The 25724-nt window shown below is 41.6% G+C and overlaps 1 protein-coding gene and 1 long non-coding RNA gene across 9 annotated transcripts in view; one reads left to right on the top strand and one right to left on the bottom strand.

Annotated features, from left to right (window-relative positions):
* The window catches only part of diaph2 (diaphanous-related formin 2), a 373465-nt gene extending 350225 nt beyond the window's left edge, over window positions 1–23240 (top strand). For all 6 annotated transcript variants that reach the window (XM_055016416.1, XM_055016421.1, XM_055016420.1 and 3 more), the window contains one exon: window positions 19250–23240. In XM_055016416.1, the coding sequence (XP_054872391.1) occupies window positions 19250–19314 (65 nt within the window). In that variant the 3' untranslated portion in view covers window positions 19315–23240. The remainder of the gene's footprint in view (window positions 1–19249) is intronic.
* LOC129350323 (uncharacterized) lies at window positions 7708–19398 on the bottom strand. Of its 3 annotated transcripts, none has more exons than XR_008603702.1 (4): window positions 18903–19398; window positions 18592–18663; window positions 18421–18514; window positions 7708–11372 (listed from the first exon to the last, which is right to left on the bottom strand). It is a non-coding gene; the product is annotated as an uncharacterized LOC129350323 (long non-coding RNA). The 3 variants fall into 3 exon arrangements; XR_008603703.1 differs by lacking the exon at window positions 7708–11372 and adding an exon at window positions 13124–14589; XR_008603701.1 differs by lacking the exon at window positions 7708–11372 and adding an exon at window positions 14655–15078 and having other exon boundaries at window positions 18903–19397.
* Window positions 23241–25724: the final 2484 nt, after the last annotated feature.

A 25724-nucleotide genomic window follows, 5' to 3' on the forward strand; every position in this document is an offset into this window, starting at 1 on the left:
CAAAACAAACGCCACAGCCTACTTGCTTGGAACTAGCTACATAATGCATTATTTGAATGGAAAGATAGGAGCTGTGGTTGACGCTGTGGTTTAACTGAGAAGATAGAGCTCTGACAGTATACTTTTATAGCCCACTGGTGAACTTTGGAAGAGTGAAGGGAAAAAATAACAGACAATAACCTGTGGGTGGACAGCTCTGGATAAGACTAGAATTTTAAAGATATGTACTGCATGTTCAAACAGGTGATCTCTTTAGGGTCCAGCTGTGTTCACAAGGCTTGAAAATCTGCCAAAATAATATAAAAACAATGTTACAGAAATTCAAGTTGTCCCTCTGTCCGTGCATAGAATAACAACATTTTAAGGTCTATAAAAGCTTGTCTCACGTAGATTAAAGGCCCTCAGATGTTCACAAAAAATAAATAAATAAATAAAATATGACACCTAAGTTTATTTTTTCTGATGGGTAGATAATGCTAGAATCCAAACAGACTAAATGATAAAAATGACTGGAGACCACAGATACCTAAAATAAAGTCAAAATTCTATATCAGCTCATAAAAGGAACATTATCTAAAAACTACACCAGTCAGCCACAACATGTAAAACACCTGTCTAATATTGCCTTGGTCACCTTTTTGTCAACAAAACAGCTCTGACTCATCACATGGGTCCCACATTACCTCACCAAGACAATAAAAGCAGATACTTTAACACCTGTAGGTGAAGCGGTGCCTCCAGGAATCAGATTTGTTTTTTGTTTTTTTCCCAGCACATCCCACGGATTGAGATCTGGGGAATTTGGAGGTCAAGTCAGCACCTTCAACTCTTTGTCATGGTTCTCAAACCATTCCTGAACATGTTTTATTCTGTCTGGCTGGACACATTATCTTGCTGAAAGACACCTGTGCCAGCAGGGAATTCTATTACCATGAAGGGGTGTAGGTGGTCTGTGCCAATGTTTATGTAGGCGGAACGTGTCAAAGTAACATCTGGCAGGACTTGAGGTTTCCCAGCAGAACTTTGCCCCATACATCCTGCTGCTATCTTCTCCCTAGGTAAACAACGCACCTGGTTGTCCACATGATGTAAAAGCAAATATTATTCATCAGACCAGGACACTTGCTTTCACTGCTAAATAGTCCAGCTCTGATGCTCATAGTAGCCAATTTGAACAGTGGACAAGCTGTGACACACTTTGTGTTCTGACACAATCATGGATCAACCATAGATGTCATGAAGCTGTTTAGCAGTTTGTGCTACAGTAGCTCTTACGAGGTATCGCTCCCAACGCTTATCATGACTTTGTCGCTGGTTCACCAGTTATCCTTCCTTGGACCACTTTAGTAGATACTCTTACCCCGTCATCTAGCAAACACAACTTGGCCCTCACTATTCCTTCTTACAACACATCTTTAAGAGCTTATTTTTCACTTTGTCTAACATGTCCCTCTGAAAAACGTCATTGTAGCCACATGATTAATGTTGATCGTTTCACTTTTCAAATGTTGTGGCGATTGTGTGAATATTTAAGCATTAGATATTGCAGAATCGCTCTTTCTTAATTTCTCCAGAAGTAAATTAGTCACATTTTAATTAGCTTGTTTAAGTGTGTGAGTCATGGCAAGGTCAGTTCAGTCTCACTAACTGATCTAATACAGGTAGAGTTACAGGAGAACATCCACTAAAGCACACTCATGTCCTCATGGATGTGGTGGTGTAACTTTTAAAGGCTTAGAAGGCAGTTAAAACATTTCTGATACATGCTGGTTTATTGGTTCTTGCGTAAAAAAACACCCACAACCTGGACCCAGAAACACAGCCAATATAGAGTTAAGGTTGCTGAATGATGTGTGTATGTGTCTGTCGTTCTGACCGCTGTGGTGTGTCTACAAATCTATCTCTCTCTTCACGTCTCGGTCAGTCTCTTTCTGTGGCTGTTCTCAGGCTGTACCCCTCCAGTGTACACTATGTCCACACTGCGGGAGTGCAGCTCTGAAACTTTAATGCTAATTGATCCCAGTGAAGAAGTGTGGACACAGGTGTGTTGCCGCAGGCCCTGGCTCTGACATGGATGCCAAGGGATTCTGGGTAACCGAGGGGCTTATAGGGCCAGAGCAAAAAAGTGCCACTAGTCAGGACACTAGTGACCCAGTTCTTTTTTAATCAGCACAGGTTTGTGTGTGTGTGTGAGTGTGTGCACATCAGTCAGAGAGAGAAAAGGTACAATAGCCCTTTTCAACAAATAGTCTGAGAAAGTAAAGGGCCTTGGGAAGCAAAGTTTTTTAATTTTTTTAAAGTTAATTCAATGCACTCATGTCTTGGGTGAAATTTCTTTACAGCATTAAAGACCAGGTTGGTAAAATTAAAAGAACCTCATTTGTTTCAGACCCAATTTTCAAGGACCATAACTGGATGCTTGTTTTAGCCAAAATGCGAGTAAATAAAATGTTGAGCTCCTGTGAAAGAAAACCACTAAAAGAAAGAATCTGTGAAAACTTAGAGTAATTCTCCCGTTTCTGTGCATGCTCAGTTCTGAGTAGTGTACTAACGTGTGTGTTAGTTTTTACGACAATTGTGAGCCCTTGAGCCCCCAAACAACCCACATCTAAATCAGACTCAAGCTGCTGTGCAAGTTTGCAGTCTTGATTGTGTGGGTGTGGGTGGGCGGTTGCATGTATCTGCTCGTGTGTGTGTTGGTCTGGATGGAAAAGAGACTTAGCGCTGCCAAGACGCAGGTGTGCGGATTAGGTGTGATCCCTTCTCATATTCTCAGTAGTATATCTTATTTGATGGCTTTTCTGCCATGTAAATCTCATCAAAAACTAGCTAACAATAGCACCACGTTGACAGACGCCCAAGCATCTGGCGAGCCACCACTCTGAATGTTCAAACTGCTGTGAACAACCTGTCTCCAGGAAGAGAGAAATAACTAAGAAAGAAACTCAGAGAGATTGTGTGTTTGCATGTGAGTGTTTGTGTTTTTGGTGGAAAGGGGAGGGCGAGCAGCGCATGTTGATAGCCTCATAAATCATGAAAGCATCTTAACCAGTGTTGAGCCAGGTGGCGGTATGAGGATGATCTGAATGCACCTCTGCTTCTCCTGTTTCTGCTGCCTCCATTGACTTTGTTCCCTCACTCAAAGGCAGAGAAAGACAGAAAGAAGGAGCGAGGGAGAGAGGAGAGAAATAACTTTGGCCGGCACAGGGCCCCATTAAAGTGTGATGAGTGGCCTCAGTGAGGGGCTTTGTGTACAGCACTTTATTCAGGAATGATCACTTATTTATAGGTGTTGGAATTGTGTTGTTTGCTTGTTTTATTGAAAACCTTGTGGGTAAAGTGGCAGCAGGCCGCCTGGCATGTGAGCGCCTCATCTCTGGAGGGCATCCCTGCAGAAAAATCTTCCTCCTTGATGAATAAGTGAAGGGGACAGATAAATTTTTCATCCACACAGAATCCATTGTCGCTTGAGATGTCTGGTCGTCTGTGGGTATGTGTAGTCAACCTGCAGCCGCTTCGTTTGACGCCTCTCACACACACACACACACACACACACACACACACATATAAGCAAATAACATATATTCACACGCACATGCAGAAACACATCCAGCTGCTCCATTCAAGCTATAGACACCATGGAGCTCTATTAGACAGTGACTGTCAGATCCAGTTAAGGAATATAGATGAATTAGTGTCCCCTCCGCAACAAAACTGCAAGTTAGCATATCAGTCCTGACACAGACACATCTACAACCTCGTTTAGGATGGTGAATAAATTGCCTGCTTTTTTTTCACCATTTGCAGGTGGAAAAATTTTTTTCGGGACAAAAAGCAGTATCAAAAGAGACTGAAGATTATGATGGGTTTCAATAAATTATGTTGGATTTCAAAATAGATTTGAAATAATAATTTAAAACTTAAAAAAAAACAAACCTGAGATCACCGCTACTTCTTTAGCGTGTATGCCTATGTTCCCCGTCTATCGCCTCTACTCTGGGTCTCACACACTAAAACTCACGTTGACAGCGACACAGGCGGTGCACAAGCAAAAACATGAAGGTAGCAAAGTGTAGCCCATCACAGGAAGGGTTGTGGTGTTTTGTGTACATGAGGGAGCATCTCTCAGTATGAATGATTTATATTAAAAGAGAAAGTGAAAAGTCTTTCTGGATGCACACCCACCCTGCAACCCCCATGTGAACTGAAGGGTGCATCTTCGCATGGCCAAATGGGTCTGATGGGGATCGCATGGAGGAAAGAGCAAGGCTGCTCACTAGCAAAGCCTTCTGTGATCTCCACCGCTACTCTCACTGTGCGCTGGAACACATCAAAAAGGAGATTAATAAATAAATAACACACAACACCATGTTTTATTAACTTGAGTAAGGCATCAGTGGTGAGGAGTCCTAGAGAATTCTGAGATTGGACAGCAGCTTGAATTGTTGCTGGAAAACTTAACAGCTGTCTAACCAGTTGCTTTTTTTTCTAGGCAAAATCTGCTCTGCACTGAGCCAACAGTGGCAAAAAGTAACTTTGTAGTATATACTGTTTCAATGTCTTCTGCTTGATAAGCAGAGGAAGTGAAGTAGATTACCTAATGTGTGTATCTCAGAACGCTAGGGGGAAATAAATGCAGAAATACCAATACATCCTTGCAGTATGTAGAGCAGTAATTCCCAGCTGTACAGTTGCACTTGTGACTTTTTGAAGGCTGCATCTAGCACGTATTTTTATCACGATCATTCTGTTTGTTCATTCATTTGATAAATCTTTCACTCAATGAAATGCCAGAGTATTAAAAAAGATGACATTTTTCACAGTTGTCTGACCAACAGTTGAAACCTCAAAAACATTTAAATTACAATGATGGGAAACAGCTTTAAATCCTGACAGTGGGATAAGTGGAACTGCTTGTTTTTTATGACAAATTTTGCTTGAGAAATGATTAAAACAGCAACTATTATCAGAACAGCTGCCATGTATTTTACTGCTATTGTGTGACTAGTTCTGTGACATCGCTTGTTTTATAATAGAATACAGTAGGGCTGTTACTGACAATAATTGGTGTTAAATGTTAACATTGTTTATCTAACTAATAGATACTCAACGAACAAAGCAACAGCTTAAATTTAATAGGGTGGCATCATTAAATGCTTTACAGTTTTGCTCAAATTATTCAGATGATTCATTTGGGTTTTTTGTTTGCTTTTAATCTCTGTTACCTCATCAAATTATTTCAACACTATAGTACATTTTATTAATATTAATAATTAGGGATGTCCAACAGGTGCGCATACTGCTCTCTCTTGGTCAAAGAAGCCCCGTCTAGTTACTTACCTTCTTCACCCACTATGTGCTTTTGACAGAAATTCAACACTATTCCTAGAGATGGGGCTTTAGCTGTATTTTTGTTTACAGTGAGGCAGTAGTACTGCTTCCTTAATATGGCACAAACAGATGTTTGTTTCCATAAGCCTCTTCTTGGAGTGAATGCAGGATGTTTTTATAGCCTGGCTTGTTTTATAAGTATTAATACTGTCAGCATGATGCTGAGATTCTACTTGTCAGGTATTATCTCCACATCGCAAATGGATTAGTGTGCGCGCGTGACTGGGAGTGCATGTGTTTATGCCTGCGTGTGTGTAATTGTGTGCGTGTGCTGCCAAACTTATTTGTGTTTCTGAGACTTTTGTGTGAGAATTATGCACCTGTGAGCATGTGTGTTTGCGTGTCATCTTGAGCGCACTGTGAAGGTGTCATTGTGAAGCCTAGACCCTGTAAGCTGTCAGACAGTGAGAGATGCTGCACCTCTAAAGGGCATGCTTTCTGGGCCTTTCCTGTCTATTATAAGCCCTGCAACACTCATCAATGCTGTTGCAGTGCACCCCCATGTCCCTCAAGCAGCCACAGAGAGAAGCCACCTTTCTAACTAGGAGAGCCTTTGCCTCTAAACTTCGCATACCCTTGTCTTCCATTCTGACATGATAAACGCAAGCAGCAGTAATGAGGCGTCGGGTTGTCAGGGCATCAATTTTGTTTTGTTCAAAACTGAGCAGAAGCAAAGAATCCTCCCCTTTCTCGATTTTGAGACACAAAGTCCCTATTCTTTGCAAGTCCTTACCAGTTCACTTTCTGCTTCACACTCACTAATTTAAACCCCAATCTAATATGAAAATCTATGTAGGAGTGAAGATTTAAAGGAAACTACACATTTTGCAGTCTTTTGGTAACACAAAGAAGTAATGACACCGCTGACGGCAGGGCTAGCACTGCAGCTGAGATAGACTGCAGTGAGGCTAGCCAAAGATTGAGATGTGTCGCTATCTCGCCATCTGTAACAGTCACGCCTGGCGTCGTCAGAAACAGATCGCCTTGATACCAGCCACATCAAATCTCCAGTTTGCCAAGCAAATAGAATAAAACAATCTATCGATCTTGCCCCACCTCCCTGTGTATCAACACAATCCATCTGTGTTTATCAGGCTATCTGGCTTCCTATCTTTTGTTGTCTGCAGGCAGGCATTCTTTTCTTCTCTTCTCTTTTATTTTCTTCCTTCCTCCTCCCACATTTGTTTGGTGATCCATCAGCCTATTTACCTTATCATGCTGCCAAACCATCCATTTACGCTCCCATCTGTCTGTCAAACTATATCTTAGCTTCCATTTGTCTAACTATCTCTCTGTCTACTCATTCACCTGTCAATCATGTGGCTTGCCTTGGCTGCCGCAGGTTCCAGCTGCTCGTCTGGCTGATGCCGTTTCTGACCTCGTCTGCTCAGAAGACTGTTGGATAAAGTAATTAGATTCCTATCACTTCATCTAAAGTTTTACACTGTATTAGATACAGCGCCATGTGATTATAGTGAGACAGTTGTGTCAGTTTCAAGGCATCAGAGTGAATACATGAACAGGGGTTATGGATTATTTATGGTGGAGTGATGACAATTTCATCACTGAAAAAAACAGATTTGTTTTAGTTAAATATAAAACACTCAAGTTTAGACTGTCTATTTTCACTCAGTTCATATGACATGTTCAGTGCAGACAGTTATCTTTGATCTACATAGCTGCCTCCACAGAATCCAAATGGAAGCAGGTCACTGCTTTGGCTCAGTCCAGTTCAGATCAAGCCTCACTGGAGCAAGCCAGGCACTGATGTCCATGCAGTCAGGGGGTCTGGCCTCCCACAGAGGCCCAATCAGTCTTATAGGATCAGTGACTGGCCCCCCTAGGCACCAGAGTGCCTTGGCCTGATGGATTACTCACTCTCCTGGCTCAGGCCTGTGTAACCCAGGCCTCTGCTACAGGCCCCATCTGTGCTCTCCATGGCTCCTACATGCCTTGTGGTCATAGTCTTGGACTGCTGGTGAAGCCGCAAATCACAAGCTTCAGTCCCGGGTGCATATTTTGACACTCCTAGTAGCCCTCCATGCAGAAAGTCTACTCCAGTAAATTAAACAATTACTTTGACCTGCAACTACTAGCAGAGTAATTCAGAAATAAATGAAAAACGTGCCAATATTTTGATACCTACCTAATGGCAGTACAGTTTTATTTCAGGCATTGTTCCTGGTTGTGAAATGGGGGAAGTTTTTATTTTTCTCAGTTGGCATTTTTTATTGTTTTGACAAGAAAAACATTTAATGATGTGTCCTTGGACAAATTTTGTAATGGGCGCGCCACCCTCTGATAACTTACAAAAAAACTACTGATCCATCAAGGAAATAACTGCCAAATTCAGTTCAGAGTTAGTGGTTAAATGTAGTGGAAATGCTGCTGCTCCCTGTACACGCATAATGTGCTGCACATCCGGATACCACAAGCCTTCTAAGCTGCACTGTATCCTCTAGAGTTGTGCCAAAGTACAGAGATAATGTCAAAGTGTAAAGTAAATGCAAGCAGTAGGCAAACAGGTGGGTAACGCTTTATAGTTTCAGGAATTTACTCTCAAGGATGTTTGTTTTCTTTCATGGTTATACTTAGGTTGAAGCATGCCTCCTGAAACTTGACTGCTGAGAGGACAATCATGAATGGGAGTTTTGCCTCAGGCACTGATCGATCGCAAAATTGTTTTCATATAACTGTTCATTTGGGCTGTGTGTGCCTCTGCTGCATCCCAGAATGCTGAGAGGCATTGTTCCGTGACTGAGGAATCGAGTCCAGCAGAGATATTTTAAGGAGATTTCTGAACCTGAGGGGCCCAATGAGTAATCTTTGCTAGCCACAGTCTGCCAGGCTTGTTGTTTTCAATCAAAAGTCTAACATGTTAGCCAAGCGTCAAGAAGAACAATGGATTTTTTTTTCATTTTTTTTTTCCAGATTATCACACGAATAGAATCAAGAAAAGCCTTAAGTCCATTTAGTGCAGACAAGTTTTGTGCACCCCAACACACACCATCACCTATGTCCCTGGTAGAAACCTGTCAAAGCTTCGCTACTGAGTTGGCAAAGTAGTAGTTTTGCTCCTTTTTAAAAATAAGCGTTAGTATATGAACACGTGCAGCGATTTCCTGCTCTCATGAAAATACATTTTGCTCAAGCAGTCGAGAGGCATAACTCTCAGACCAAGCTGTCATGTGAAAACATGACGGCGAAATTGGCTGCATTGGCTGCACAGTATGTCTGACAATAAGAGCATCCAGTGGAGGGTTGTTGTAATAAAGGGGGAGAGAAATGCTAAGAATGGCAGGCCAAGTCCACAACCCAAAACCTGAGCTTGAGTGAAGGTACACGGCCGAGTTCTTTGTGAGGGGAAATCTGGAAGTTAAGTGAAATCCAGGGATGGAGAGTTGTGTGAGGCCATTGGAGGAAGTAATGGATGTATTCACTATCTGGATCGGCCACCAGTATTGCCAAGCATGCACATCACGGTACCCAGCGAGATAGAGTGGTGATAGAGGCATGGACAGATTAACCACATCCCTGCGCTGTCAAAACCAATTGCATGTGTTATGACCACCCTGCTCTCTCCAAACCTCTCCTCATTACCGTTTATCTCAACAGACTGTCAGTTAAACTCACTTTGCTTTCAAATTCTGTATACAAACTGTCAAGGAGGAACGTGGATTTGTATACATGCATGCCAAATGTGAAGACTTGGAGATTTGGTGTCCATTTAAAGTTAAAACTCAGCATCACTGTTTAGATTGTTTCCTGTGCTTCCTGGGTGTTTAGAAAATCACAAGTGGCTATCGTTTTGTAGTAAACATTGGCGGTAATGTCAGTAATAAGAGGGATTAAGAAGAGACAAGCAGGAGGGAGTGAGAGAAGAAAATTGAAAAAGCGAGACTGGAAAAAAAAAGACAGTGTGTACAAGGAGAGCGAGAAACACACAAAGTGGGAGAATTTCAGTATCTTGCCTCAGCATGTTTATCCAGGCCTGTCTCAGGCACTTCCCTCTGTCATGCCATTCTGATCGCCTCTGCCTGCTATGGCATCCTGGGAAAACACACCAAAACACATCGAGTGTGGATTGCAGCCCCCTCACTCTCAGATCCTCTGACATTTGTACAGCCCCCTCATTTAGGTGATACCTTTTTTTTTTTAAATGTATGTGTCTACAGATATTTCACATATATTAGAGCTGTCACATATGACTATATTTCTATTGATTAATCTATCAACGATTTTACAGATTAGCTGATTTATGTAAGCGAGCCATTTTCAACAAATTAGAATTACCGTGTCGTTTAACGTCATTTTATTTTTGAGTTCTGAGCTTTAGGAATATATTTTGCATCTACAAAGTTTAAAAAAACAGATGTTCAACGGCTCTTTCTACTTATGAATAGACAGCACACGGCATCTGCTACAGTAGCCATTAAAACTTTTCAGAGTGGACAAACTACCTTTTTGTTTAAAAGCCTTGGGTCTTTGAAAAAACAGACTCTGCTGCAGCTGCCATTTTCTAAAACTGTAGCCTTGAGTTCAGTCGACCGATGACTGAATGCGTCACAAAAATGACTGACATCATTATGAGGTAATTTTTGTAATATGGAGGAAAATCATTTAGTTAAAGAATTGTAGAAAATAAAGGGTGTCCCATTTGTGTGAATGCAGCATCAGAATAATCCATTATGCAGATTAATCATGAAAGCCTGAACATTCATGTTTGACAACAAGCACATCTGTGACATTTACGAATCAATAAATGAAAACAATGGTGAAGTAGAATAAGCAGATCTGAATATATATCAGTGAAGTCAATTAGATAAAAATGTATGATTAAAAGGAAAAAAAGGTAACAAATGTGGTAACCTTAACACATCCGCTCTGGGAGTTTCCTTTTTGTTAGACAAAGTAAAACGGTGTGTTCATGCACTAATATAATTGTTTTCCAGAATTGTAGCCCCTTTTTCCTTTGTGAGTGGAATTGAAAAACACTGATAATCATAGTGATGTCAATAAGACATTTCTGTAGGCGTTAGTTGGGTGTACATTAAAAAAGGTGAAAATTAGATTAAAATGCTGTGCAACATTGATGCCAAGAAATGGATTCTGAAAATACAATTTGCAGTGCAACCAAGAGAGTTCAACAATTCCATGCTTGTCTACTTATTTTTTTTTTGTTCATTTTGTCTTTTTGCTTACTTTGAGAAACTCTACCACAAAATCAGAAAATTTCTCTTCCGTTTTTGTTACCAGAAGCAAGATGACCTTTACTTACTGCAAACTATGGTGAGCAGTGTCCTTTTGCAGCAGTGGAGAAAAAAAAATAAGTTTGAGAAAATCTGAGTGAAAATTGCTTCAAATCAGGTTTTTGGAAAACCTAGATATTCTTCATTTTTTTTTTTTTAAAACAAACAATGAAGTCAACATTCGAGGGGCAGTAGCAGAGAGAGCATGTTGACCTTTTAATCCTTTAATCTTCTACCTCAGTTTGGTTTGTATACATTTCAGCGGCTTGTTATAAATCAATGAGTGACTCGTAACATCAGATAGAAAAGGCTCGCTGACACTCACTTCTTTGACCCACCACCCCCATCTTTTTTTTTTCCCCTTCCACCTCTCCACCGCTGCTCTCATGTATTCCTCGTCAGCACTGTGTTTTTCTCCCCTGCTCCTTGTTTGGGGTGATTACTCCTGCCAGTGAACGAGAGGCTGCGTTTTCCACGACTATAGTTTTGCGATACCAGGCCCATAACTTTCAGTAGGAAGAAATAGCTTCTCTCTCTCTGCATCCCATTTATACGCCGTATCTTGTTTCTGTGTAGGAAGTTCCATTACTCTGTAGCTTGGAGGCTGGTGGAGGGAGGGAGGGAGGGAGGGATGGAGGGAGGCAGGGAGGAGGGGGAGGGAGGTGGAGGAGATGAAAAGGGGTGATAGAAGGTTGCGGCTGTTCCTGTCGCTGGTGCTGCAGACACTTTCCCCTTCAACAGAGAAGCAAAACACATGTTGATGTGCAGTGAGCAGAGATTTAATCACCTTTATTATGTTTTAACTCATCAAAATATGGAGTGCGGCACGACGGAGACAGAAGGAATTAGACAAAGGCAGTGACATGTCAGACACATCACATCGCTGCTCACTTATTTAACACAAAAGACAGTCAGCACAAGATTTACAAAGATATTCCACAATAGCTGCAGCTATGATGCATCCTGTTTGCCTTCTGAAGCTCTTTACACACAAGACTGGTGATTATGTGAACTTGTTATTGTGGTCTTGATGAATGCGAGTGCCATGTTTAGACGTTGGCCCCGAGTCTAATGCTACCCAGACTGTATTTTTCTAACATAGCATAATCCCTCTGAAAAGTCTTCCTGTTATACTGGCCACTGAGAGGTAATTCCTCAAAGTATCCCATGCTGAAAGTGGTTTGATAAATGACTGGCAGCTTCTCCTTCTTTTCGCAGATCATAGAAGCCTATCATGATGTAATTCTGTGCAATTAGCCAAACATGACAGTAACTCAAAAGTCATTATGACATATAATCTCTTTTGAGGAATCTCCGAGCATTTATCATAACGTAAAGTGACATCTCAGTGGAGGCCCTCCAAACAGTCAAGAGAAGGTTGGAGTTGACTGCGCCGGCTTTAAGGCCTCTGCTTTAGCTGCTTAGTAATCTTGGCGTCCTCTCCTCCTCCTATTACCCTTGTCTTATTCCCAGCCTCTCCCTGGTGGCAGGGATCATCATGATATACACGCTAGGATTTGCCTCTGTGTGTTGGAAAACAGAGGAGAAGTGTGTGTATTTGTGTGTGTGTGTGTGTGTGTGTGTGTGATTTCCTCAAAGCAATCCACTGAGCCATTTCTCTGTGAACCGCTTTAACACTTAAGGAACAATGTATTTCCCTCTGTGTGTGTGTGAGACTGGAAGAGATAGTGTGCATTGGTGCGTGTGTGTGTGTGTGTGCATGCGTGTGTGTGTGTGTCGGTGACTTCCCCCTCCATCTGCCCACCGTCACCGAAATCTTCGGTGCATTTAGTAACATTTTGAGAAATGGTGCCAGCCAGCATTTAATTAAGTTCTGGTATGCCAACATCTCCCTGCTGTAACATGGAATACCTGCTCTTCTTTTGTCAATTTCTTCTCCTGTTCTTGTGCTCCTCTGTGTCGCTGCTACTATAACTCGGAAAGATGTCGCTTCTGGGAGAAGCAGGTAAAGAAGCCATCAAAACCAATGCGAGTAGAAAGAGTTGCAATCAGTGCAAACCCCCCCCCCCCCAAAAAAAAAAAAAAAAGCTGTAGAGTTTGTCTTTTGTGTGGATTCCTCCTCCTTTTCCCCAGTCTCACTTTGTTTCCCTCTTCGCCTGTATGTGTGTGTGCGTGCTTTCAGCTTTCAATTCAGTAGAGGCTAGTAGTAATGTTTCTCTCACGGTAGAAATGGCTGCTGTTTGTTCAATTGTTGTGATAGATTGATGTGGGGTGTGAAAAGATGGGCTTTTATGCACCTGAAGATAGGAACAGAAAAGTCTTTATGAGAAGCCAATAGCTCTCCATTCAAGGATCCTCTGATGGGAGATGCATTTTGCTGGAAGTTTTTCTCCCTTTTTTTTTTTTTTTGCAAAGTCTTTGACGAAAGCTTTCCAATATATTCAGGCAGTTAGGCAAGACACAAATACACCCAAAAGGGCACTTTTCATTTGTTGTTCCACAAAAAGCTGCCTACTATATGGCAGTGTTCCTGTAGGGTTTCAACAAGTGGTCACACTAATGGTCTCCATTGTTTTCGCTTTACACAGTGCACAAAATGACGGTCTCTTCAAATAACAAAGCCAACAGCAGTTTTCTCTTGTTAAGTGCACAGTTCTCATATTAGTATCAATACACCTGTACTTTGAATCGATACCAAGGTTAACTGTGAGCACATTGTATTGGGGAGGAGAGCCCATGGCAAAAAATCCCTTTTGTTTAACCGCTGTATACATTCGGGTCCTGCGTGTCAACAATTACTGTAAACAAATAACTTGTTACAGCACAAGGAGACTTTTCTATTTATGTAAAAAAGACAAACTGCAATAAAGCAAAGCTAGTTTGATAACATATAATGTCACACAAAGAATCTATTTGTTGTTGTACTCTGGAAAATTGATTTTTTTTTTGTGCAACCCTTATTCAAGCCCCAAGTAGTAATTTTGATAAATCTGTTTGTTGATTGTTGCAGTTTGTCTTTTTTGATTTTACTCCCCTCCTAATTCATATGTGACCTTCTTTGTGTTGTCTTCTTTGATCCTTTCTACCATCTTTTTCCCCATCGTATTTACAGTAATAGATGTAGCCCTAGATGTTGGAGACAAAGGGTCTGTATTCTCCCAGCTCTGTTTTTCATGCTCCTCTGATAGACTGAGGGTTAAAGGCAACTGTTTGCCCAGAAATGAGGTTACAGCAACTGGGCTTGCAATGATTGGCAGGGATAGATTGTTGATGATCTACTTTTTTTTTCTTTTTTTTAATCTTTTAAACTGTCCCAGTTTTTTCTTTCTTTTTGTGCGCTGTGGATGCTTGTTTTGAAAGGAGGAAGGTTGTGTAAGTCATGCTTACAGAGTGAAGCACAACCTGTGGACAGGAAAATGAGTGCATGGATAAGTAGTGATGATGTGTTTGGATGCGCTGCCAGAACATGTTAGCTTTAACGCTCGCCTACTGTATATGAATGCAGGTTAAACCAAAAGAAAGAGGGCACAGAACCTTTATCTATTTTTCTTAAACATCTCGATCTGTCTTCCTTTTGGTCCTTCTGCTCCTTCCCTCCCTCTTTCTCCTTCTCTCCTCCTGTGCACCATCTGTACGATGCTTTGTATCCAATCTGAAGAAGGAGTGCTTTCTGTTCTCTGTTGTGGATGTAGGAGTATGTGCGAGTCTTCTGTGTGCACATGTTTGTGTATGTGTTCCTAGCCATCACAGTCACTCTCAGCTCATTACCTGACATGATGGATGAAGTGAGTGCCATTAAACAACGCCCAGCCCAGGACGCCTGGCACCCTACAGCTGGCACTGAATAATGGGCACATTGGCGGCAGCACACTTGGAAATACCAGGGAGTCCTGTGTGGGTGTGCCTGCAGTCATCTCCATGGCTATGCTTCCTGGTTCTGTCCAGCCCCACCTGCCACCTGGCTGCCCGGCATATGCCATGGGCATTTCTGGGCAGCCATGGTTGGATAGCACAGGAAGGAGTGTTTATATGACTCTGTCGTAGAACTGGCAACAGACGAAACCCAAAGTGCAACTCGTCCTGCTTTCTGTCCACAAACGTTGCAGTGAAAGAGTTTCTGCCACTATTAGCTGAGCATCTAGCAGCTACTTTTGATGTAATTTTAATCCTTCTGAAGTGGAATGGCTGTACCACAGAAACATGTCTTACAGTCCTTTCTAAGTAATGGAATTTGATAGGACCCAGAAGCAGAGCTGGACACAAGTTTAGAGAGTTGTTTTATTTATAACTGAAGGCAAGGTGAAGGTGAGTAAGACCTGTAGTTTTCCTGTGGTGAGTGACAGTCGAGGGAGAGTCACGGCCAGAGGAAAGGCTTGCTCGTTGTTGGGTAGAGAGAAACTCAGTAAGATGTCTGGCTAGAGAAAGATGTAGCTGGCTGTAGAGTGGCACGGCTGGCTTTGCACAGGACTGAGGTAGCCTGGTGGTAAACAAAGCGGGGCGGGCAGACTGGTTACCAGAGGTAGCAGTGGAACCGAGGCAGATGGAGACAACGCTTAGAGTTTCAGTATCAAACGAGGAGAAAACTAGCAAAAGTAAATCAAGAAAAATGGCTGTGGCGTTGCTACTGTGGGAGTAGACTGAATAATTGACCAAGAGTGAAATGAAAAACTGGGGTATAAGTACTGCAGAGGCTCAATTTGTAGATAAGAATTAGTTGTGCAGAGAGCTGCCACGCCCAGCCATACCAGCATGTAGAGATGATGAACCGCAGACACACAAGACACAAAACAGAGAAGGGGAATAAATGGCAGAGACACAAGAAAAGGGAGGGAGACACAGCAGACCATGAAACCTTGTCCTGTCTGTGTTCTATATTAGGGTTTATCTAGGGGGGGTAGGTTAGGCCTTGTCCATACGCACAAAGGTCATTTCTAAAGCATAGCTCTTTCTATGCATTTGGTACTTTTGTCCACATGCAAACACAGTTTTAGGTCATTGAAATTCTGTGAACAGCGTAGATATGGCAAAATGAGTTTCTGGCTTGTGACGTCAGTGAATACTGTCATCTGCTTTGTTTACAGGAGGCGATTGTTGTGCAATAGCAGACGTATTCAAAACAGGGCTGGTACGAACCTTGCCAACAGGATTTTTCTTTTTACATTTTCACACATAAATTATACTGAGGAACAACTCAGTGGTTAAGTGGACAGAATTTTTAAAATTTGGATGTAGATTAAAACTTATTGTAAAAAAAAATATCTGCATAGTTGTGAATTAGGCCTTAGTCTCAGGCCTAATATACGTAGTCATTTTTAAAAACTTGTTTTTTCTTCAGTTGTTTTCAAAAAAATAACTTTCCACAAGAAAATGCAAAAACAAATTGAAGTGATGTCAAGAGCGCTTAAACCAACAGGTGGTGATACAATCCTAAAGTTACGCTGGCTAATCAGAAGCTCGAAAAAGTTCAGGCTGGCAACAATTGTGCATTGAGGAAGCAAGAAATCATATATGTAGACTGATTGTAACACCTCTGTTTGTCAGTATAGTGGAAGATAAATTTTACATTCATTTATAAACATGTAAAAATAAAATTAAAAACAGTCCCATTAGCAAGGTTAGCGTCAGCAGTCCTTTGTCCATGTCCTCTTTGTCTGTTGCAAAGCTAATGAAATAACGGTACACGTTCTGACTCTCACAAGCCAAAACTCTTTTTTTTTTTTTCTTCAGCACTGAAACACTGTTTCTGTGAATATTCACCCCGAGTTTTTCAAAAGGTCAATTTTCAGTGACCTCATCTAAACCTGCATTTGCATGTGAATGAAAGGCCAAAAGGCTATGGATGCACGTGGACAAGGCCTCAGGAGGAGCGGTAGGTACTATAAGGAAGCCAAGAGATGAATTTACTTGTAATTTAAACGGACTTTACCTACCTTTAGTATCTGCATGCACACAAATTTGTTAGAGTGATAAGCAGAAAGGATGGCACCTAAAGTCATGAGGCCATTTCTGGAGCACCAAGGAAAGTTTTGCAACTGTGAACATACTAACAAGTACAACCAGGAAGTTGGTCCAACTTTACTTTCAAGGTTTACAATAATGTCCAAGTCCAGTTAGAATGTAGATTTTTGTGTAGTTTTAGTAGGATATTTGGCTTTTACTGAGTTCAGGATGATTGAGTTTTCTGCCATTGCTAACAAATTGAGTCTGGCTATATGACTGCATGAAAACTAAGGTTCTGTCAGTACAGGGGCATATTGTGTTGTAAACTATGAGAAACAAACTCGTGGTGCTCTTGTGCTTCCAAGTTTGACTTAACACTGGGCTCAGGACTTTAATGCTCCGGAAAACCAGGGGCAAAGAGGAATCCTGGATGAAAATGTGTCATGTATCAGTGTCAGGGATGGTAAGTCCGTTGAGGAACTGACTTCATTCCAAAGGACATAGGGTCACTTGTGAAGTGTTCCCAACTGACCCTATGTCCTTGGGAGTAGGGAAGAAGTCAATCATCATCGTGTCTGAAATGGAGGGCGAGATCAAGTGGGTTGTTGTAGTCCAACAAAGCAACATGATTGGCTATGGTGACAGGCACATCATAGTGTAGCTTGGACAGTATAGTAGCCTCACCTAATGTTCTGGTAGCCCACAACATGGGGAGCAGCTTTCTATGGAAGAGGGGTTGCTACAGCACCACCGTGTCCTGGGCAATAACAGTGAGTAAATTGTTTCTTAAAGTTGACCAGAGCTGGAAACAATTTAACCAGAGACAGCAGTAGCATATAATGCACATGCCTGTGCTAACACTAACTTAGTCTAGCCCCCAGAAAACATGTACAAGTGTCCCAGCTTTGAAGTGCTTGAGATAACAGCTCAGAAAGGTTACTGGGATCATTGCAGCACTGAGCCACAAGTTAAACAAAACTTGAAGCACAAGAGCTCCAGAGTTCATTCCTCTCTGACACAGCTTACAGCAAATTCCACTGATACTGTGCTGATAGTGCCTTACTTTCCTGCATTATAAAGGCAAAGTTGGATTAAAAATTCTAAACTCAGTAGCAGCCAGACATCCCACGATTATTTGACAAAATTCGAAATTCTGGTTGGGCCAACGAGTTAGCGGTACCTCGTTAGTATGATTATGACTGCAAAACACTCTTTGATACCCCATAAATGCTCTTATCACTTCAAATCTACATCTCAACTTAACACATTTATAATTAACATTCCTGTTGTCACTAGCCTGAAGAATAGCTCAGAAACTCAGGTTATTCCTCTTATGGTGGGGCCATTGTCACTGATTTTGTCTTTTGTAAATTGATGACCATGCTTGGCTGAGATAGAGAGGGTCGACAAATGACCAGCTGGTTAATTAACTAGTTAAGTACATTTAGTTAGATTATACTGCCTATGTTTTTGACTATCTTCAAAAATAAGTGTTACCCTCTACTTTTCAGGGCTTTAAAATGCTTTAACCTTTACAAGGTACTTGGTTGTAAAAATTAAATCCACTGTTAATCAGATTCCCAAATTTATAGTCTGGTATATCTAATGAGATTAATTAATTTGGTCTTTTTATTTTTCTTCAGTTGAAGGTGGTGCCTTACTTTTTAATTAGGCTGATTAATAGAGATTCATGCGCATCAGTTTAGCTGTGCTAGCTCAATACAAGTGTTTTTGTCGTGAACTGTGCAGAAAGATGTCTATTTTTTGCAGTGCTAATTATGCTCTGCTAACCTTTCTTCACAATGAAAGTATCCCATGGAAAGCTTTTTATATGAAGTAGTATTAGCAATAAAAGTTTATTTCCATCCATTTGCAATACCTGCTTTATCCTGTTGGGGGTCCTGGGGGCGGAGCCTATCCCATTGGGTGAGAGTCGGGGTACAAACTGGACAGGTCGCCAGCTCATCACAAGGCTAACACAAAGATACAGAAAAAACAGTGAAGTAGGCTGACATCTGAATGGCTAATTCACTGAAAGAACCAAGCAGACCTGCCTAATTGCAGGATCCAAATCAGCTGTTTCCAGGTTGTAAGATGCTACTTCAGAGGTTGCCATTATTTCCTGTAGGAGACATTCAAAGTGATAACAGCTAGAAGAAAGCCACATACGCAGCAAAAATGGCAGGCTAATACCTACAGTCTATACCCGGAAATTCAGACCACAGACAGCTGAACACACAAACAGGAAATGGAAATATTAAAGTCCCTCATGTACATTATATGTGTAGTCTTGTTATTCCTCATCCCTCCATGTTTATCGCAGTGGTTTGTGGGTGCCCCCGCATATGTGCATTTACTTACTCTACTGTGCATATGCTGCATCCGATGTGAGAATAGCTGAGGGGCTCTTAAGTGGAAGCCTGGATCAGGAACTGAATGGAGTTACTATGACACCAGACACAAGCACCTCCACTCCAGCAGCTTCTTCTGTTTCTCCATTCTCCCCTGCTGCTCCGCTCTCAATCAGCTCGGATTTGCTTCATGTTGTTTCTCCTCTCCGTCTCTTTTCTTTGCCTCCTTTAGTTCCTCTATACAGTCTTTCATTTAGTTGAGCTCCTGCGCCAGTATGGATCAATGCAACAACGCTTTCTTGTTCTTTCTCAGTCTCACGCTCTGTTTCTGATTCTTTTCTTTTTTTTTCTCTACAGACAACCGCCGCGCAGTCCTGGAAAGGTCTCGTTCGCGCCACAACGCAAATCACCAAGCTCGATGATCACCCGCGCCTACCACAAGACGCTAGATAAGTGCCAAAGAGGCCTGCGAGGAGGAGACGTGGAAGACATCTGAAGGAGGGACGGACCACCCCTCACTGTGGCACACTCACACTCAAAGGAATCACACACACAGCACCGAGTATGGAACAAAAATGCCTGAAAAAGCTACACAGAACTGAAGACTCTGACACTCAATTATCATGCCATTCATCTGATGCCTTACATATTTATTCAATAATTTCTCATTACTTTTCATGGCCGTGCACTCCCTACATGGTTTGATTTAAAAACGCTACTGCTTTCTAAAATGAATGGCTCTCATTGTCTGAAAATCCATTTTAATTCTTGTAAGTTCTCTATTTTAATCCCTTTCTAATCAGCATACTACGTAGTTTTCACACGAAACATGCATCAAACATTGCAGTGAATTAAAATATAGACATTCTGCCAAGAGGGACTGCAAAGTAGTGTACGCTTATCCTGGAGAACATACCGTGCACCGTTTATACCGTTTATTCAGCAAACAGTGGGGCAGCTGTCCTTTAATAGAAGACAGGGATTCAACACCCATTTTGGCAGGATTTCAACCTGCTAACGTTTTCTTCAACGCTGAACTCTTAACCGAAGAGGGAGGAGCTGTTTTAAAATGTCTTTTTCTTCTTTCCCCTGTCAATCCCTCCTTCAACTGACATCAAGACAATTTTCAGTGGTAAATTTAAAACAAGTCCCCATGAATCACTTCACTGCATATCCCACAAAGCCACAAGAGCTGGCCCCTGTCTAAACCAATATCTCAAAGCATGTGACTCATGGATCTTGAAACTGTAATCTCCATTTTGACAAGATGCATTTTATTTTTAGTTGTGTAGCATCTAACCGATGCCTTCGGGTGCTGATCTCTGTCCCAAGGTCGCTTTTGCTGTTAACATGAGAGACTGACACATTTTTAAATGCATATAACTGCCTGGAGGAACTAACATGAACTCTTTGACCTTTCCTGTGGTTGCACAGGTTTTCTGTGGGGGACACATGATGACACGAAGGTATTACAGCATTTTCATTAATAACCTATTTCAATCTGTGTCACTTTTTTAAATATGAGGGCTCTAGAAAAAAAGGGAAAAAAAAGCAGTCCAGCAATTATTAATCTGTCTAGAGACCAGTGTTGATAAGTTTGCTCTTCAGAATTCTCAAAGCATATTCTCAATTGATTTATTTTTTCCTGTTGGCTATTTAAAACATTAATATAATAAGTGTTGTAGGAAAACTAGAATCTCCACAAAAGGACACATTTTTTTAAACGTGTGTAATTAATATAATTCTAAATTATTTGCAATATAATTGAAAACAAAATCCAAAATGTTTTTGGTTTTTACATGCACCATACGCATTATTTGATTTAAATAAACCCTTTAGGGAGGGAAAAAAATAGCATTCAAAATCTGCTGGGGGAATTCATAACTCAGAAAGGGTTTTAAGACCACAAACCTCTCTATTAAAAAAACCCTGTTTCCTGGTGGAGTGTGTGACACTGCAGCAAAATCACCTGATGCTGAGTGTTTGTGTACGAGATAGTTGACACTCTACTGTAAGCTTTGTTTCTCTGTATGGACCTAGTGTCACACAGCTTCACGTGAACTATTTATTCATATATTCATGCCTGGGGCCACCCTGTCCCCTCACTTCCCTCAGCTGTAAGCAGTTGCTACTAAATACAACCACTGAGTCCGCATTGAGACTGGGCGCGACCAGAATAATCAACTGAGGGGCACAGCAGACAAGATGATGCTTGTCTTAGCAAGTGAGTCTCTTAACAACCTCCAGTTCCCCAGCACTAATGGCATAGGTGACCCTTTTTCCATAATGTAAGTTACTTTACTAACACTATAACTCAGCTTTGGCCATTGTGTGTCTGTGTGTTTCTGCCCGGACGAGTGTATATGTGTGTGTGTGCACCATGCCAGCTCAACAGGAACCCAGGCAAAATAGGATTCAGTGCGCTCGACTCCTGGACTGGCTAGATGGAGATTTTTCATTTAAACAATCTGCCGGTGCTGCTTATGATGTGTCTGTTTCATGATGCCTCCTCTCCCAGCCTGCATGCTTCTAAAAATGCAATTTTACACATCATCTCGGCTCAAGGTGCACCCACAATGCTCTGAGAAGTCTGCATATTTAAGAAGACAATAATTCTCCTCTGAATATAGGGTTTGAGCAGCCATACAGAGAAAGCAGAGAGAATGAGTTTTCTGCATAAGGGATTCTGCGTTGATAGGAGTTTTCAGGACTTGCTGTACACGGCAGTGGTAGAGATGTGCCGTCAAAGGCAGTGACTTCCTCCTTCTAATCGTCCCTCGTCCCTTTGTCCTCTACACCACAACACCTGTCCAGTTATTATAAAGAGTAAAATCTGTTTTTTTTTAATACCAGTCCTCCATCAACACCAGTGTCTAATGGTGTATTCTCCTTTCTGATTGGATATTGTACTTACCAAAACAACCAGTGGTTTGTGGTTGTCTGTTTCTTGAATAATTTGACTAAAAAAAAACTGTATTCATTATTTAAACAACTTAGATTTTCTTTCACTTGTGCCAACTTTTTTCTTTTTTTTCTTTTTTCTTTTCTTTTTCTCTTTTTTTGGAAAAAATGTTCTCAGATCTTTTAGTTAAAACTATGAGAAAGATTGTACAGGCGTATAAACTTTTTAAAATTTTATTTTAGCCATTGTTTGATGAACATTGATCCAATTAAGAACTGTCATTCTAAGTAGGAGATTTGATGTGATTCTGATAGTCGTGGTATTTCGTATCTGAAACGCTCACCCATCTTTTGTAAGATGCAATTTGTTTGGAGTGATTTGGACAAACAAACTTTTGTAACAATTCCATTGTATTGAGCTACGAGCTACGGTGTTAGCCATTGTAGAAGTTCCACATCATGCACATCCCTGCAACAGTGAAAACTATGAACACATTATGTTGTTTGAATGAGGCAACACAAAACTAAATAGCAAAACTGCATCGTAAATCCTCCGGTTTTATCAGACCGAATGGCTGGAAAGCTGTAGATGAAAACATTATTTTAATTACAAGAGAAACTTCTACAATGACAACATTCCTCATTATCCCTGTAAGTGATTGTTGTATTTTTCCTCCCATCTCATCTCTTAGGATAATCAGAATTGTGTGTTTTTTATAGAAAGTAGCGAGAGAGTCTCGGGTCCAAGGACCTGAACTGGTACATCATATTAGTGTGGAAAACATCCCATCATCCCATCATCGTATCGCTTGTAACTAACAAACCTCAGCTGATGATATGACTTGTGCTCATGGTAATTGTAAGAACGAGGAGGCAGGGGTATGTATGTAAAGGTGCCATTTATGTGGTGACTGGCGGGAAGCGCCCAGAGCAAAAGAAAAGTTTGCAACGTTACTTACACTCACTGCAATGCACTTTACCTCGCAAGATATTCTGCTCAGGCAGCAAAGATTTGTTTAAGATTCGCAAATACAACATTGCCACTAACAGAGTGAACTATTTGCAAAGTATTTCTTTTAGTAAATAGTTCCCAGCTGCCACATATCCAGTTCTTTCCTACTTTGTTAGTGCTTACTATTGATTTGTGCGAGACCCAATTGCGGCTGAATCAACAAGCAATGCTCCTAAACAAACCCTGTCCGACCACAATGTGTAAGCTGCCATATCCCTGCCTACCTTCCTTGTTGTCATTGAGTATGTTTTAATGTCTTAAGAAACATTTATATTTGTAACATTTTAAGTTTATTTGTATCCTTAGGAACATGAAAAAAACAAACAAAAAAAAAAACCCAAAATGGTTATGCACATTGTCCTTCCATAGAATATGTAATGGGATATGATACTAAATAATAACCACTTTGTTATATAAACTGATTTCTGAAAGATACTTTGTCTGGTATTTATGGTGCATATTTCTGCATTTAATTACGTATTTAAAGATTTCCTTATCGACCGTTCACCTTTTGTTTTGCCAGGTTCAAAATTACATCCTCAGTTTACTTTGTAGTTAGGGCAGAAAATACCTGCCCCACGCTGACTTATGGACATGGATTACAGAGAGCTCATGGTGTTAGCTCATGATGAATGGGACAGCTGCAACCTATAAAAGCAACATATTTGGACCTTGGTGTCCCCACTGCTTTATCTTGCACAGTGTCAAAGGCAGTGATAATGCTGTCATGTCCAACGGCAGCTTAGGGAAATTACTACAGTCACAAAATACATATCCCCAAAAAATTACCTTTTTTAATCATTTTCAGACCTTAAAGTCTCCCCTGTGACTACAACTTTTCCCTGCCTGCGTTAGAGGACAGGGAAAAGCAGCGAAAGAAATTCAATAATTTATTTATTATTTGATACTAAAGGATTTAATATGATAACCGGGGAAACATTTTCTCTGAAATTCATCTTTTGTAGACAATTGAAAATACAAGCTGTGTGCCCGACTGTGTTACAGGCAATTTGGGTTTGAAATTAATAATAATGCGAGATCGTATTTTATTGTAGCGTGGCAAATGTGGGGAAAATTAAACTCGGCACACGTGTGTGTGCAGTTCACTGTGAGAGTGGACTCGTCCTGTTTCCACGGCCGTGTGTTCCTCCCTGCCTGGCTGTCTGAGTCCCAGCAGTGAGTGTCAAATTGCATGGCAGAGCTGCTCCTGTCCGAGCCCCTTAGCGTTACAGCCCCACCACCGCCACCGAACACGCTCAAATCCAATGCCGTGTTCTTCCCTGCATGTGCCATGTCCCACTTCCCCCGCTGCAGCATGACTTCATAAAATAAGGGCTGACATGGGGAAGCAACCCCGTGGCCACGAGGGCCTCTCTCACTCCCTCCTTGTGTTCGCACACACACCAACACACACACCAACACACACACCGACACACACAAAGCTTCATTCGACGAATCTTGGGACTGATCTTCTCTGAGTCTCTCCTCCTCCCAGTGTGCAGCAAGACAGATGGAGATTCATCTCTCAACAAGCTGTGATCTGTGTTTAGAGATGTGTGCTGCAGAACACAACTCTAATTAGGTTTATTGTTGATCTTGGGAGGTTAATTTGTACTTGGCTGCAAGTAAACATGCTGAAAGAGGCCAACCTAGTTCCTTACAAGGCACCGGCACTGCAGCTCTAAAGAAAGGCGGCTTTTTTTATCCTCTTGGCTTTCCAGGTGATTCAGAAAGATTATACCCCTGTGCTATATTTGTCTGGTTTGGTGTAATTGTGCTTGCTACAAGGGTGAGAGATCTGTCTTGGCTGGGATGGTGGAACTAGGAATGAGATACTCGAAGCGTGTTTGTCTAATGAGCTTCGGGGTACAGTTGTGCGTACGTGTCACATTTATTTATTTTATCCTGTTTTTTATTTTTACAACCTCCAGGTAAGTAGCCTTGTCAAACTCTGAGAGATGAGCCAGGCCCACACAAGTTCTCTTTTTTCTCTCTGCGCTCTTTCTTCACGCGGCACACAGTCGTGGTTTCTAATGCGCCTGGTGACAGATCAGTTGTCAGCGGGAGTACAACATAATTATGTTCCATTTTGCATTTCCACCTAATGGAATACGCAAACATTATGGAGATGAGAAAAAAGCAGACAGTAACGATTCCCTCCTTACCTGAGCTAATTCTGCCTGAGGAGAAATCTCCTTCAAGCAGCACTTAGCGCTTAAACATGAGAGTTTGATAAATGCACATATGTGTGTGTTCAGGGTGAGCGGGCGTGTCGATAAAATACTTCTGTGGAGGAATTTTATCGCCTAATGTTCTCCCGGCGAGCGTGCCATAAACAGCACGGTGTCATCTGAATTTAAGAATGTCAAACACTGCGAGGGTAGTTTTCACTGTCTGGTATTTACCTGGTCTCTTGTGACAGACAGACAGATGCGCTGTGGTCTGTTCATATTAGCTGCTACCACTGTTCAGCTAAACTTCAACAAAGGAAAAAGATTTTTAGCGGAAGCATGCTTCATATCACCTCAATCTCCCTCTGTAGCTGCAGCCACTGTGACCGGAGAGTTGACTCAAGGGGGGGGGGGGGGGGGGGGGATGACTGCAGCAGCAGGATGAGGTGCTGGCAGACCACCAGCCTCTCAACCAAGACCCTGGGAACAGCACTGTGCTGTGAGGCCATTCTGGCAGAGCGGCAAAATTGCATTACTATAGCTTCCGAATTCATCACACGATGCACACCAGCCCAAAAGGCATCCCTCACATAGAAGCGGGAGCCAGTTGCACATACTCCCTACGCATTTAATGAAGACGGAGGTTACTGCACATGCTCTACAGGTTAAAAAAAAATTGCAGAAGCATGCTGGAGGCTGAGGCATTCGCTATCGTGAGGTGGGCTCTGCGGTCAAAAAAACACCCACA

The sequence above is a fragment of the Amphiprion ocellaris genome, chromosome 13 (genome assembly GCF_022539595.1).
Source record: "Amphiprion ocellaris isolate individual 3 ecotype Okinawa chromosome 13, ASM2253959v1, whole genome shotgun sequence".
Classification (NCBI taxonomy): domain Eukaryota; kingdom Metazoa; phylum Chordata; class Actinopteri; family Pomacentridae; genus Amphiprion; species Amphiprion ocellaris.